The sequence below is a fragment of the Lacerta agilis genome, chromosome 8, assembly GCF_009819535.1.
Source record: "Lacerta agilis isolate rLacAgi1 chromosome 8, rLacAgi1.pri, whole genome shotgun sequence".
Classification (NCBI taxonomy): Eukaryota; Metazoa; Chordata; class Lepidosauria; order Squamata; family Lacertidae; genus Lacerta; species Lacerta agilis.
This window is the reverse complement of record NC_046319.1, coordinates 40,107,850-40,122,554: the sequence shown is the minus strand read 5'-3', so window position 1 is coordinate 40,122,554 and position 14,705 is coordinate 40,107,850. Positions and strand designations below refer to the sequence as shown.

The following is a 14,705-nucleotide window of genomic DNA, read 5'->3' as shown; positions in this document are numbered from 1 at the left end:
GACATTTGGGAAAGGGGCAGCCAGAATGATCAAGGGGATGGAGGAACTCCTCTGTGAGGAAAGGTTGCAGCATTTGGGGCTACTTAGTTTAGAGATAAAGTGAGTAGAAGGTGATTCAAAAGGAGTTTATAAAACTACACATGGCATGGAGACATTGGGTAGATAAATGCTTTTCTCCCTCTCTCAACACAAGAACATGGGGCTACCTAATGAAGCTGGATGGTGGAATATTCAGAGCAGACAGAAAGAAGGACTTCTTCACACAGCAGGCAGTTAAGCTATGGAATTTGCTTCCCCAACAGGGAGTGGTGGCCACCAACTTGGATGGCTTCAAAAGAGGATTAGACAAATTCAGGGCAGGGTTACAGTTGGCTACTAGCCCAAATTGCTGTGTTCTGCCTTCACTGTCAGAGGCAGGTGGAAACTGCAGGAGGGCAGAGTGCTCTTTTGCTCAGGTCCTGCTTGCAGGCTTCCCACAGGCATTTGGTTGGCCACTGTGAGAACAGGATGCTGGACTAGATGGGCCCTTGGCCTGATGGCTCCTGCTATGTTCTTAGGAGGCATCAGAATCCCCTCAACTCTGCCATAATTGCTCCCCTCTCTTTCAGTGAATGGTGAACCTGCCAGTTCCACCCTCGATGTCCCTGAAGATGAACAGGCTGTGCCACCTGAGGCTGTGTCAGGTGCGACCTCCAGCTCTGGCACAGCTCATGACTCTCCAAGGGCAGGGGAATCTGCCCCCAGCTCAGAGGCCCAGCCTTCTCAGCCAGCAGCACAGACTCTGGAGGTGCTGCCCTCTGGGTAAGTGATGTCCTGCTCTCTGTTTGGGCACCTTGGCCACGGCATGAATGCCCACAGCCTTAGCCAACTAGGGGGAGGTTGGGATGGGTCACCAGGGAGTTGAAACCTTTTAAAAATATGTTTGCTGGGAGTAGAGTTTATCCTTGCAGGAACTCCTGCTCTCTTGTTTCTTCCAAAGTTCTCTCTTTCTAAGCATGATGGGGCCCCAGGCCTGCTTCACGAGACAGTTTCAGTGATTACTGTGATCATGTCTGCGAATCCCCTTGTGCATTTAAGAAATATGAATGCTAAGTATTATCATCCTTAGAGGAATGTTAACAGTGACCTAGGTCCAGCTCTGAGGATGCCTGATCTGGGAGCAGAGTCTGGATTACTAGGGTTAAGATTCAGTTGTGAACTCGACAGTTGTGACTCCTCAGCTGCACCTGTTCCCCTTTCTTCCATCCTTCCTGGTCCTGCAATGTGGCTATTTCAGTTGAGCCTTCCAGTGCCCAAACACCACCTCCTGACTCCTGCATTTCCGATGAAGCGAGCCATCTGTTTTCCTTCTGGCCTCTCAGTTCAGAGTCTCATGTGTGTGTTTGCATCACTTGCAGGTAATTGGGGGGCCGGCAGCTCAGAGCGCCTTTATGCCGGGCGTGTGAGCGCTACTGTTTTCAGGCCTCAGCCACTTCCTGTTTGCAGACAGCTGGAAAAGTCTAGGGCATCTCAAAAGGCTCTTTCTTCCTGCTGGAGCTCTACTCCCTTCCTGCTCACGTACTGCGGTGTGCCTGGGGTCCAGGAGGCAAGGGGGGCACCTTATTCCTTTATGCAGAGATGCTCCTGAAATGGAGGGCGCACCCCGCAGCCTACAGACGAGACACCCTTCCTTTAAGGATCCTGGTGCTGACGGTCCCCTGCTATATAGCGAGAAGCTTGTGTGGGTGTTGGGTGTGGACTGCGCTGTGTACAAGTCAAGTTTCCCCTGCTTCTGTGGCTGAAGGATCTCAGGGCCTCTGGTGGGACAAGTCCACAGACACTTCCAAGCCCTGGCATGTATGCGCGCGCATGCAGGCTGCTTCCAGCTCCTCCTGTTGGCAGCCCAGCAGTGTTTTGCTTGGCTGCATTGGGCGCCTGCTTCAGGCCACTCCATTTGCATGGGCACAAACAGGCTTGCCGGGAGGTAGCCCATCAGAGGGGCGGGGGTGCTGTAGGCTGCCTTTCTGCTGCTCTCCCTTAACATCTGCACTCAACGTGGCAAGCACAAAAGCCTCTCACATACATACAGCTGGAGCGGGGAGTGCAGGAGGCTGTGGAAAGCCATGAGGCTAAACTGTTCCATATGCGGGGTGGGGGGTGGGGTGTTCATGTTCCTGGGAGACCCACGGCATGGCCCTCAGTGAGGAGGACCAGAAGGGGTGCTGCTGTGCAAAGCTGGGATCCTTGTGGGGAAGGGGCATCCTGCTGTCACACACAGGCTCTCTTGCTCACTCACTCTCCCTCTGGGCTGACGGCAGAACAGACACCTCCTCTCCCCCCGCCCCCGCCCCCCGACCTGCATCTGGTTCCTATCAGCGTTGCTCCTGCATCGGGGACAGCGGCTCTCATTAACACGGCGGCGTGTACACCAGTTCGCGCCTCGTCTCGTGCATACAAAGAGGTGCATTATGCTCCCTTGCAGCAGGCGCGGGCTGTGGTTCTTTACGTAAGGCAGGGCGTCTCGCTTGGGCGGCAAGGTGACCTCAGTACTGCTGTTTTGCTACTAGCAAGCCTTGTCTCCATTCAGAGCAGAGGTAGCCGGGAAGATGGCGAGCTGATTGCCTGGGCAGCCACCTTCCTGACCCAGGTCTTGGCTTTATGGCATGGCAGTGCCCTGCCCTCTGGAGTGGAAGCCATTCCTTCTTGCAGATTGGTGGCCATTTATGATCCTTTGCAGAGCCTCCTGGAGTTTGGCTGGGGATATTTAAGAGGTGCATTCTGCATCTCCACAGTTACGTGGTCTCATATATCCTGTTTTGTTTTTTAAAAATAAAGTTTCTAGCCCTTATGAGTTGTTGTTGTTGTTGTTTAAATGGCAGACTGTTCTTGGTGAAAGTGTTGCCCAATCAGGGACTGCTCCTTAATCTTGCTGTGATTGGCCAAAGCAAAACAAAGATGGGCTGCTATGTGTGCCTGCTGATGCCTTTTGGAAGCTGTAGGTCCTGCAGAAGTTGTTGGGGGCCCCAAACCTTGAGACACACCCTTGGATCTGCCTGGAGTATTGCTATGCAGTTGGAGCCAGTGGGAGCAGAGGAGGGGGTCCTGTGCCTTTACTCATAGGGCGGCTTGAGTAAGCCACTGCGCCTACCTTACAGGGCTGTTGGAGTCATAGAAAAAGTGAGAGTCACAAAGTTCTTCATGCTCTGGAAAATGCTAGAAATAAGTAATAGCAACAAGGGTTGTCCTGGCTCACAAAATGGGACCTCCGTCCCCTTCTTACTCCATGTCTCCTATCTTTCTTTCTTTCAGGTGGGAGCAACGAGAGCTGCCAAATGGGAGAGTGTATTACGTGGACCACAACACAAAGACCACCACCTGGGAGCGCCCTCTTCCACCAGGGTAGGTGCTCCGACATGAGCGTGCTTTGCAGGATCTGCTCTGGAGATACTCCAAGGAGGGTGGTTGGGTGTGCTGTGGGAAGCAGATGCTCTTCACAAGATCCTAACATATGTGATAACATATATATACACATACACGCACTTTATATATCTCCGAGGCCATAATTCTAGGGCAGGCTCAGTGTTCAGCTGCCCAGGGCTCACAAAGACAGCTGGTACAAGGACAACCTGCTTGATTGTTTTCATTACAAAAGTGTACATTTTGCTCTTTGGTCCAAAGGCTTTTAGAGCTACTTGCTCTTTAAAAAATGCACATAGCAGCATTAATTAGTTAAAATAGAAGTAGTGGAATAGTCGTGAAAAGCATGCCTACAAAACACCAGCTTTGGAACACATTTAAATCAGCTTAAAGGTCCACTTGGCATTGGAAACAGAGCAGAGTGTCTAGCAGGCAAGCCTCCTTGGGGAGAGCATTCCACTGCTTGGACGGCCCTTTCCTTCCTCACCTACCAACTTTGCTTCAGAAGATGGGGGAGCTTGGAAAAGGGCCTCCTAGAGGACGGCCCTCTGGGGCCCTAAGCTGTTTAGGGCTTTGAAGGTAAGAACTAACACCTTGAGCTGTGCCCAGTGCAGATGCTTTTAAGATTGGCCAGGTGTCTTTCACACACCTGGTCCCAGTTGCCATGTTCTTTACTAGTCAAAGTTTCTGAGTCTTCTTCAAGGGCACATGGCCAAACAGTGCCGTACCTGAGCCCAGCTCACTCTCTCTCCAAGAGGGGCATCAAGCTGGTGCTCTAGCCATCACTGGTGAAAGGTGCTTCAAGCTGTGAAAATTGCTTGGGGTTCTAAGGACAGGGCTGGATTTAACAGGACATGCCCCCCTCCCCAATATCCTTCAAACCTAATCCTGTAAGGGGAGTGCAGCTCTGGCCAGAGAAGGCCGAACTCCACCTCCCAAATCTGTTACCCTAAAGGGGTGTGTGGGTTGAAGAGGGTTAATCACTTGGATACTGACAGAATTATGGAAGAACATCTGGGGTGCCTGAAGAAGGGGAAATTCTTCATCCAACCCCAAAAGCCACCTCTGGCCCAGAAACGGTCCTTGGCAAAAGAAGTTCCCATGATGGTAGAAGAGGATTCATCTGCCACGTATGTGTTTGTGTGTGCAAGAGAGAGACAAACAGAAAGATTAGGCTCTTCTTTCGCCCCTGCAGCTGGGAGAAACGAGTGGATCCCCGTGGCAGGTACTACTACGTGGACCACAACACTCGCACGACCACGTGGCAGCGCCCCACCGCCGAGTACGTGCGCAACTATGAGCAGTGGCAGAGCCAGCGCAACCAGCTTCAAGGAGCCATGCAGCAATTCAGCCAAAGATTTCTCTACCAGGTGAGGGTATTCCCAGCCCCAGCCAGCTAAACTGCACAGAGCGGCTCTGCCACCTTCCCACAGCCACGAGTCCCTTTGCTAGGCTGCGAGAGTGATGCTGTAGGCTGCAGAGAAGTAGCCCAGGAGAACTGGGTACCAGGAGGGGCTGCATCAAAGATGCCTACAAATACCTGCTGGTATCTACAGCAGAAGAGACCCAGAGGAAGAGCTGCAAGGGGACTTGGTTAGCTTACGGACAGGCCCCTTCCATAGCCCCTTCCTTTTGCGGCTTTGGTAGCCGTTGCCTGCTGGCTGCCTTGGTCCTGCCCCAGCTGTGGTCTAGTGTTGCTCTGGAGCCTTCTCTTGAGGGCTCTGAGAGCCTGATTACATTACTAATATTGTTTGTTTCATCGTCAGAGATCCCAGGGCAGCTTACAGCAAGTAATAAAGGACAATGAAACAGTATATATTGAGAAAGGAGCAGCCAAGAGTAAAACAGGTTCCCCTCCTGGCTGCTACTCACAGGACCCCCTGCCCCTTAGTGAGGCCAGAAGCTCATGAGGCCCTGCACAATCCCTCTGCCCAATGGCCCTGTAAGAACACCATAATTCTGTGTCTAATGTACCCTTAAGGAGGCCTTGTGAATGTGGTGCCTGTGGCTTGGAGTGTGGGAAGTGGCCGGTTTTCATTTAGGCATGAGCGACTAGAAATGTCTGGTTGAAATTCAGGGGATTGGGGTAAGGAGAGACTGTTTCCCTAGTCCTGTGAACAGATCTGGTGTGAAGCTCCCTTTTTTGATTGCCAGTACTGCTGGCTGTCCTGAAGGAAGATGCCAGTCAGGCTCCCCTCCTGCCACTCTTGCATTAGATGGTGATGGGCAGGACTCTCCAAGAAGATATGATGCGGTCCCCAGTCTGGGTGCACTGCAGGGTCAGGACTTGTTGTGAGAGCCTGCTGGCCTTCCTTGGCTTGGGAACCTGATCCGCACTCCACAACACAGGAGGCACAAGGCCCTGGCAGCACCATGGTGGTCAAGATAGAGGCCTGCATCTTGTTGTTATTTCCTTCTGTTGGGCCGATGGCTTATTCTCTGCCTCTACAGCCACCCCACAGAGCCGACCCCACATTACAGTGTGGAGAAAACTGCTCTTTGCCACACCAGAGCAGCTCCCTCCACGTGGAAAGGCGTTCAGAGGGCGCCGTTGTTCGCCTTGTAGTGACTTTGCTGGCCAATAATGGAGTTGCTGTTCCCAGGAAGGCGACCCCAGCTTTTCGAGGGGTGTGACAGGAATGGGACTCTGAGCGAAAAAGTCTTTTGACATGAGCCTCCAGGTCCCAGGAGTTCTGTCTGGCCTGGCTTTCTCCAGAGACGAGGGAGGGAGGGGGGCCTAATCTAAACAGCGTGCTGCTGAGGAACTGTCTCCCCCTCCCCAGCTTGCCCATCAGGCTTGAAATGGGTCCCCCGGCCCAGCCTGCCTGGAGCTGGATAAAGGTGCTTTGTATGGGGCCTGGACCTGTGGGGGGCTGTGGGGGAAACGCCTGTCTGTGCGGTATGAATGTTCCTTCAGTCCGTGAGCATCTCGCACCCGGCCGTTGGGTTTCACGGTCCTCTGTGAGGGAGGCAGGGCAGGCAGGGAGGGAGGGAGGGAGGGAGGAGGAGGAGGCAAGCAGCCCGCAGGCCCAGCCAGGAAGCTCTGGGCGTGGACAGGGCTTGTGGGAATGATTTCATTGGAAAGGCCTGCAATACCCCCCCCCCCCCGTTGTGTGTGGTTCTTGGAGGAGGTTGGAGGTGGGACTGTGGTGGGGCTCTCAGTCGCCTCAGCCAGCACAGGGGCAGCAGCAGCTGCTTTCTTGCCTCCCTCCCTTGCCTGCCTGCCACCTGGGCTTTTGCAGCTCCTTCGCTCCCGTCCTCTGCCCCAAGCCGCACACATTCAGGCATTTTGCTGTTCCCACAGTTGGTTGGGACGTGTGTGCTGTTGTTTTTTTAGCCAACTTTGGCGGGCGGTGGGAAGAGAAGGCAGGCAGGGTGGAGGGCAAAACCGCTGGACCCCATCCTGCCTTCCAGCACTCTCTCTGGTAACCCCCGTGGTGTTTGTTTTGCCCCCTCCAGTCGTCGGGTGCCCCGTCTGACAATGACCCGCTGGGCCCCCTTCCTCCTGGCTGGGGTAAGTACTGCCTGACTTCTTGGGCTTGGGGCTGCCCTTCCTGCTGCTTCTACCGCATCTGCCTTTGTTGTAGGTGGGGTGGGTGGACTTCTCTTCCTTAACGCTGAGGGCAGGCGGGCAGGAAGAGTTTGTGTTACTCGGCCAGCGAGACCTGCTTGGGCTCTGAGTTCAAATCCTGATATCATGGCAAAACTATCTCCCAAGTCCAGCGATGCTTCTGCTGCCGGCGGTGCATTTCCAACCCTGGCTTCATTTGTTTCTCTTATTTGGAGGGAGGGTGGGAGCTGCTCTCCTGCCTATGTGGTTGGGCCGCTTCTGCTGGGCTCCTCTTGGAGCCTGCCTTGTCCCTGCTGCACCTGGGGGAGAAGGGGAGGTGATGCTAGGCAGCACAGGGAATGGAGAGAGCTTGTCCATGGTGGAGACACTTTGGGAAGCAGGTGGAAGTGGTTCTTGGGATGTAGAGCCAGTGTAGAGCTTGGGATGTGTCAAAGGAGTCAGGGGTCACTGATCTGATCCTAACACCCGGGGACCCTGGGCCAGTTAGAACGAAACCAAGGGATGTCAACAGTTATTTCTTTCCCCCCTGCCCCTACCTTTGTGAGGGAATTCAGAAGAAGCCCAGAGGGGCTGCAGGGGCCAGATGGGATCTGTGTTGCTGACACTGGACTGGGTGTGTGTTGTGCTCTTGTAAAAGGCCTAGCAGAAATGTTGTGGGAGGCCACTGGACTGTCCAGCAGGTTGGGGGAGTGGGGTCTGGAAGTCCAAACATCAGGAATTGAGAGCTCCTTTTTGAAACTTAGTGTGTGTTTGGTCAGTTCTCCACCCCACCCAATTTGGGACTCAGGACCTTGGCAAGAGCAGCCCCAGGAGAGGCAGGGACTGTCTGCAAGGATTCAGGAGCTGAGAAACAGGACTGGGTGGACTTGAGGAGAGATGCTCTTGGGTGCCTGGAGGGGGACAGCTCTCACCAGGGGGACCCTTTGCAAACAGTCTCGAGAGAAATCATTGCAGCTTGGGTCAGTGATGCCACTGTGGGCTGCTGGGATCTTTGCCTGAGCATCAACAGCAACTTCCCTTTGCTGGGGACAGAGGAGAGGTTGTCAGCTGCTGCCGCTACAACAGAGGGCTGAGCATCCAGCCTCACTGAACCCGGGTCCCGGTGTCTGAGAGAGAGAGAGAGAGAGAGATGTCAAGGTTTGGCTCTTGGCAGTCTTGCAGACCTTGTGCACTTGTGGTGGTGGTGGGAGGTTGAAGAGGATGGACAGACGCAGCTGTCAGATTTCCCTGTAGCCAGACACCTGCTGGCCATCTGCTGGATCATCATGAGGACCTTGATGGTTTTATGTGACCCTTTGCCCCTCCCTCAGCACTCATCCTGGGCAGGGAAAGACAGAGAGGGACGGCCCTGGGGTTAAGCAGGGAAGGGGCAATGGTTATGCACCTTCCTGCTGTTTGGATCCTCAAGAGCACAGGCTACCATGGCATGCTCTGTTGGGGTGGGGGTGGGAGCAGACTCTCTCCCTAGGAGTCAACAAATCTGCTTTGCCCTTGGCTGATCCTGCACACAGGCCATGCTCCCTACCCAAGTAGCTGAGTGGAGTCTCCAGGACAGCCCTACTGGGGCTGAGAGGTCAGAGGAAGGGCCAGCTGTTTGGGGGGCCGTTCGGGAGGGGGGTGCACTGAGCCCCTCCCCACCTTTTGCAGGCCTGGCGTTGGGTTGCTTGCTGCGGTAGAACCATCAAGGGCTTCAGAGCTGAAACTGGGGGAATGAGCAAGCGTTGTTGTAGTGGGGTAGAGGTGAGCTTGAATGAGCAGGGAAGGGGGGAGAGAGAGAGGCTGTCCTGCTTGTGAGCTTGCAGAGGAAGGTGGTTATCACAGACTCTCATTCATGGGCACCACCTCCCTGTCTGGGAAATGGGCACCTAAAGCTAGGCCTCTGAGGCTGGGAGATGAGCTGTGCCTGAGCCAAGGGGGTGCTGACTGGGATGCATCTTGTGTTCCCCCAGAGGAGGAAGAGAAGAGGTCCCCAACCTGAGACCTTCCAGGTGTTTGAGACTCCAGCTCCCATAAGCCCTAGCCAGCGGAGTAGAGGGTACCTCCAGCTGGAGGGGTGCCAGGTGGGGGAAAGATGGATGAGGGGCAAGGCTGAGTTCCTTGTGGGAAGAGGCTGCCATGTCTTGGGCCTCTTCCATGCAAGACTTGGAGGCACAACTCTCTCTGTGTGTACAGCAGTGCTGCTGTGACAGGGAGCATATCAGGAAAACCCTGGCATGCCAGGCTCATCCCATCTGAGCCTGGCTGCTGTGTGTCTGCTGGTTCTGGATTCCCCATTAGATTTCCCTGCTGGGCCCCAATCCAGCCTGGCCAAAGAGAGGAAAACTTAACATTGCCTCTCCATTCTTTTCCTCTCCTTCCAGAAAAAAGACAGGACAACAGGCGAATCTACTACGTGAACCACAACACCCGCACCACACAATGGGAGGACCCACGCACCCAGGGGTAGGCTTGGGTTCCTTTTGCTAGCTTGCACTCCGGGACTCCTGTCTAGTAGCCTTGGGGCAACTGTGAGGTCTCTTCAGCCTGCAGAGGGGCATAGGAAGCCTGCAAGGGGTCTCAAGCTGTCCACCGGGCCCCACAGATGGACCTGAGTTGCATCATTCCCAGCGGCTGGAGGAAAGTTCTACCTGGGACAGGCAGGGGAGGCTCCTTCTCAGGCCCTTGGGCATGTGCCCTGAATTCAAAGCCTGGTGAGCAGGCATAACGACTGTGCCCAGCAAGATTGTCTCTGCCTGCTCCTGGTTCCTGCCCAAGGCTGAACTGGAGCTAGCATACTGGGCATGGGTGGAGCATTTTGTGAGCTGGGTTGAGGCCACCAGGAGCTGAAGCTGCCGCTGCCTCCTGCTGCAGTGGGTGGGCCTAGGCAGGGGGGGAAGATCAGGCCAAGGTGTGTGTTGCCATTGAACTTCTTACTCTGCTCAGGATGATCCAGGAGCCAGCGCTGCCACCTGGCTGGGAGATGAAGTATACAAACGAGCGGGTGCGTTACTTTGTGGACCACAACACCCGCACTACCACCTTCAAAGACCCCCGGCCCGGGTTTGAGTCAGGGTAAGTCCCTCTGGTGTAGCGCTCTGCCCTCTCAGCACCGCCCAGCATAGCCTGTGGGTTTCTTCCCGGATGGAGGATTCCTTGTGAGGGGGGATTTTTGACCATCTGACCCTTGTTTGCCAGCCAGGCTTTGAGGGGTGGTGCAGTGCATTGTGGGAGCTTTTAGGACCTTCCAGATACAGTGCTGAAGATTGTGGGATATCCACTCTGTTCTTGGAAGGTATCTAATGAATCTGGAATGTTCACACAAACTTAAACTGTGGGAGAGAAGTAAACCAGTCAGTCTCAAGAGCCAATAAATGTGAATGTGAATGTGAATGTGTTTACTGTTTCAGGAGCAAACAAGGTGGGTCACCCGGAGCATACGACCGAAGCTTTCGCTGGAAGTTCCACCAGTTCCGCTTCCTTTGCCATGTGAGTTGCTCATTCACCATGTTCCCAGCAGGGCAGGAGGAGAAGCTGCGAGATTCCCAGGAAATCGGTGGCTCCCGATGGTGGGCGGTGGGTGGGGACGAGGATGCCCAAACCTACACAGGATGCAGGGACCAAATGTGGGTCATTGGGCCTCTCACAACCTGTATCTCTTTCACAGTCCAACGCGCTGCCCAGCCATGTCAAGATCAGTGTCTCTCGGCAAACACTCTTCGAAGATTCCTTCCAGCAGGTGACTGAGTCCTGGGTCAGGTGGAGGGGAGGGGAGGGGAGGGGAGGGGAGGGGAGGCTGGTCATCCCTTGGGCAGAGCACCCTTGTCCTCTCCCCACTGCAACTGCCAACGTCACTTCTCTCTGCTCAGATCATGAACATGAAGCCTTATGATCTGCGGCGTCGACTGTACATCATCATGCGTGGGGAGGAGGGTTTAGACTACGGCGGAATTGCCCGGTGAGTTGGCACAGCACAGTGGAGTGGGGGGGGGCTTCAAATTTCCACCCTCCCATGTCCTTTGGGATTTGTCCCACCCTGGGAAAGCTGCTGAAGCAACAGCGTGGAGGTGACTCAGGATATCGGGGTGGGATTGACAGGGCCTGGCCTTCTGCAGAGAGAATGAGAGGGTTCCCTGGCTGGCTGGCTGGCTGTGCAGCCTGAGGCTTGAGAGGCCTCCTGGTGGCCTCCTCTGCGGAGCTTCGAGTCCAGCGTGTTCCAGACGGGCTGCCACTTCTCCTGCTCCAGACGGCAGCCGCTCCCGCCCTGCAGGAGCTTCTGACGCATCTCCCTGTGTCCTGCCAGTGGTTTTACCCTATGGTAGGTTACGTCATGCTGTTCTACCACAGGGTAGAACCACGGACAGGATGCGGGGGCTCTCTGCACCAAAGGAGGGAGATGGCCAAGAGAGAGCAGTGATTGCGGCTGTCGAAGGAGCCTGTGTGCGCAGGGCCCTGCCCACCCTTGCGCAGGATGGGTGACAATGGTTGGGCCTGAATGGCTAGGCTGGGCTGGCTCTCATCAGCCTTCCTTGTTCCCCCCACCCCCCACCCCAACAGCGAATGGTTCTTCCTTCTATCCCACGAGGTGCTCAACCCCATGTACTGCTTGTTTGAATACGCTGGCAAGAACAACTATTGCCTGCAGATCAACCCTGCCTCGTCCATCAACCCCGACCACCTCACCTACTTCCGCTTCATTGGCAGGTTCATCGCCATGGTGAGCATCTCCTATACTAGCACCTGGGGGGTGGGGCCAAGGCCATCTCTGTCTCTTAAGGCTTTTGTGCAGGGGCGGTGTGGGGCTGGGTGGGGCTTCTGCTGTCTCTCACTACCTCGGGTGTTCTGCCCTTCACCTTGACTGCAAAATCATTGGTGGCTGTGCTTTCCGTAGCATTTGTGAAAGCCACGCCACTTGCATTTCATGGGTGCTTGCTCACAGTGTAGGCAACTTTTTCTCTAAACTCAGGTTGCCTACCAAGAAGTGCAGGTCATTGCAAAGCAGGGGCCATAGCTCAGTGGCACTGTGTCTGCCTTGTGTGTAGGAGGCCCCAGGTTCAATCCTTGGCATCTCCAGGTGGGCTGGGAAAGACTCCTGCCTGAAAACCTGGAGTGCCACTGCCAGTCAGTGGAGACAATACTATGCTTAGGTGGGCCAATGGTTTGTCTTGGAATAAGGCAGCTTCCTGTGTTCCCATGAAGCTGCTTTAGGACAAATCAGGCCACGGTTTGATCTATCCTAGTATTGCGCAGCCCAGCCTGGTGCCCTCCAGATGTGTCAAACTGCAGATCCCACCACCCCTAACCATTGGCTGCGGCTGATGAAGGGCACCAGGTTGGGGAAAGCTGCTGTGCTGGCTGGGTTTCAGACAGGAGAGAGGAGCCTTTTCTAGCTGGGGACTGATGGAATCCATGCATCTAGCAAAAAAGAGTCCTCAGAAGCTCTGTTGGCCACAATAAATCTGTTAGTTTTTACGTTGCCACAAAGGTTCTTTGTTGCTTTTCCTTCAGGAGACTAACACAGCTACTACCTCTCTGGGATTTGATACTGAGCTGTAGTACTAGTGGCATTCAGGAGAGGCTACTGTGAAATCATCAGGAGCGATGCATCAAGTGTTTGCTCTTAACAATCTTTGAAGTGAAAGGGAGGCACCCCCCTCCTCTCCCAGTAGCACCCATTGCCATTAGCAGCCGCTTTGCAATGTTCATCCTGTCCAATTCCACCCACCTCACCTGGCCAACCAGTGCTCTGGCAGCATTTTGCTTCTGGCTGTGCTGCTATTTCCCACTGTATTCTGGCCATTTCTGGATCACGTGGGGAAGGACATGATCGTGTCACGGCACTAAGTGGCCGAAAGCAGCTTTGAACTCTCTGGTTAAATTGGGGTGGGGGGATGTCTGTCGCCAAGGCAACCTTGTTGTGCGTTGGCCTGGTTCCTTTGGCAACAGGGACACATTTCTGCCCCTCCAACAGTTCTGCTGGGAAAAGGTGTACACAGGAAAGAGAAATCATTTTTTCCCCTGGAATAAAAAAAGAAAGGGAGTTCTGCAGAGTGGGAATCAAAATATTTGCGTTCTTCAAAACTAAATTTAATTCTGTGGCCAAAGACGGCTTTGTATCCACTGAGTTCTGAAATGGCACGTAAAGTCTCCTGTTCTGACTCTGTTGAGCAGAAAGGAAGCAGCCAGGAAAAATGGATCAGGTCAGGTGGCCTCTTTGTGACAAGAGTGTGTCATGGAACACTTTCTTCCCTTGTTTTTTCCAGAGTTCTGTATTTTTGTTTCTTAGCAGAGAAAGGAGTGTAACTCCCCCCCCCTTGATCCTCCTAGCAAAAGGGGAGGAGAACTTGGGCCTGGCCTGAGAATTCTACAGGAGGAAAACGCAGCTGCCCACACCCAAAGAAAGGGGCTGCTTGGGAATGAACCCCCCCCAAAGTGCTCTAGAGGGCAGGCGCTGCCCCTAGACCGAGTCTCGGGGCCTGATCCCTGGGTGGGCTTGCCCTCCTTTGGCCTTTGAAAGAGCAGGAAGAACTTTCCCCAATGGTTTCCCCTCCTGGCTCCCCCTTCCCCTCCAAACCCTAGACTATTACTCACCACCAGGCTGGTCTTTTCCAGACGCGCAAAAGTGTCTGCGTTATTCTTGGCTCCCAGAAGACCATTCTGTGGCCGCGGAGTTTCGATTAAACAAACGTTGCTCCAGAGCTGTTTGGGGAGCAGGCTGGCTGCCTCAGCTCCCCAGAGGGGGACATTTGGGTACCCGCTGGAAAGCAAAGTGGGGGTGGGGGGTGCTAACAGTCCCTGCGGCTTTCAGCCTTTAAAGCTCTTTGTTGCTTCGGGCGCAGGTACTGCCGAGTGCCACCAGAAACGTAAGGGCCCTTCCTTGGGTCATCTAGCTGAGTATTGTCATACACGGGCCGGCAGCTGCTTTCCTGGATTTCAGGCAAAGGTTCTTCCCAGCCCTGCCCAGAGATGCCATTAGGGATTGAATCAGGAACATTCTGCGTGGCAAGCAAGGGCTCTGCCACTTGTGGGTCCTTATTGTTGGCAAAGAAAGAGAGGACTTTCTTCTCGGTGACACCTCAGCTGGAGTGCACCTCGCTAAAGAACCATGCCTAGCACCCATTTTGTTGACTTTTAGGCATCAGGGTAAGGAACCCAATTCTCTGGGCATTGAAATGAGTTGTGTTTTAAAGACTAGAAATGGAGTCCACACACACACAACCACTATGCCACTTTATGTGATTTTTGTCCTGTTGTGGGATTTCTGTGGGACTTGGATTCCAAATGAACACAGGGCTAAATGTTTCTGGTATATCAGCACCTTAATTTTTTTTAAAAACGAATAACCTTGGAGCCTAGTGTGCAGTGGAGGTGTGTGTCTGGGGGAATGCAAGAAGAGAGTTGATGGGATCAGCTGCCCCTTTGATGTGTGTGTGTGTGGGGTGTCTCTTTTCTTTTCCTCTGCAGTTTGGTGCTAAGCTTGCTCTAATGTACTTTTTTTGGGGGGGGGGTCTCATTGTGCTGTAGGCTTTGTACCATGGCAAGTTCATCGACACAGGCTTCACACTGCCTTTCTACAAGCGCATGCTGAACAAACGGCCAACCCTCAAGGACCTGGAGTCCATCGACCCTGAGTTCTACAACTCCATCGTCTGGATCAAGTCAGTGCCAACAAGGGTGCTGCTTGCCCCCCCCCCCCATGTCCCATGGAGCTGCTGCCCCAAACCCACTGATGGCTTGCACAGCCATTTTTAACCTGTGGTGA

The 14,705-nt window shown here is 54.1% G+C and overlaps 1 protein-coding gene across 2 annotated transcripts in view; it reads left to right on the top strand.

The window, feature by feature from the left end:
* Window positions 1-14,705, top strand: part of WWP2 (WW domain containing E3 ubiquitin protein ligase 2) — a 38,102-nt gene that overhangs the window by 18,762 nt on the left and 4,635 nt on the right. For both annotated transcript variants that reach the window (XM_033158866.1, XM_033158867.1), the window contains 11 exons: window positions 609-801; window positions 3,289-3,378; window positions 4,592-4,766; window positions 6,856-6,910; window positions 9,328-9,409; window positions 9,890-10,018; window positions 10,354-10,432; window positions 10,611-10,682; window positions 10,813-10,901; window positions 11,501-11,660; window positions 14,468-14,601. In XM_033158866.1, the coding sequence (XP_033014757.1) occupies window positions 609-801; window positions 3,289-3,378; window positions 4,592-4,766; window positions 6,856-6,910; window positions 9,328-9,409; window positions 9,890-10,018; window positions 10,354-10,432; window positions 10,611-10,682; window positions 10,813-10,901; window positions 11,501-11,660; window positions 14,468-14,601 (1,258 nt within the window). The remainder of the gene's footprint in view (window positions 1-608; window positions 802-3,288; window positions 3,379-4,591; window positions 4,767-6,855; window positions 6,911-9,327; window positions 9,410-9,889; window positions 10,019-10,353; window positions 10,433-10,610; window positions 10,683-10,812; window positions 10,902-11,500; window positions 11,661-14,467; window positions 14,602-14,705) is intronic.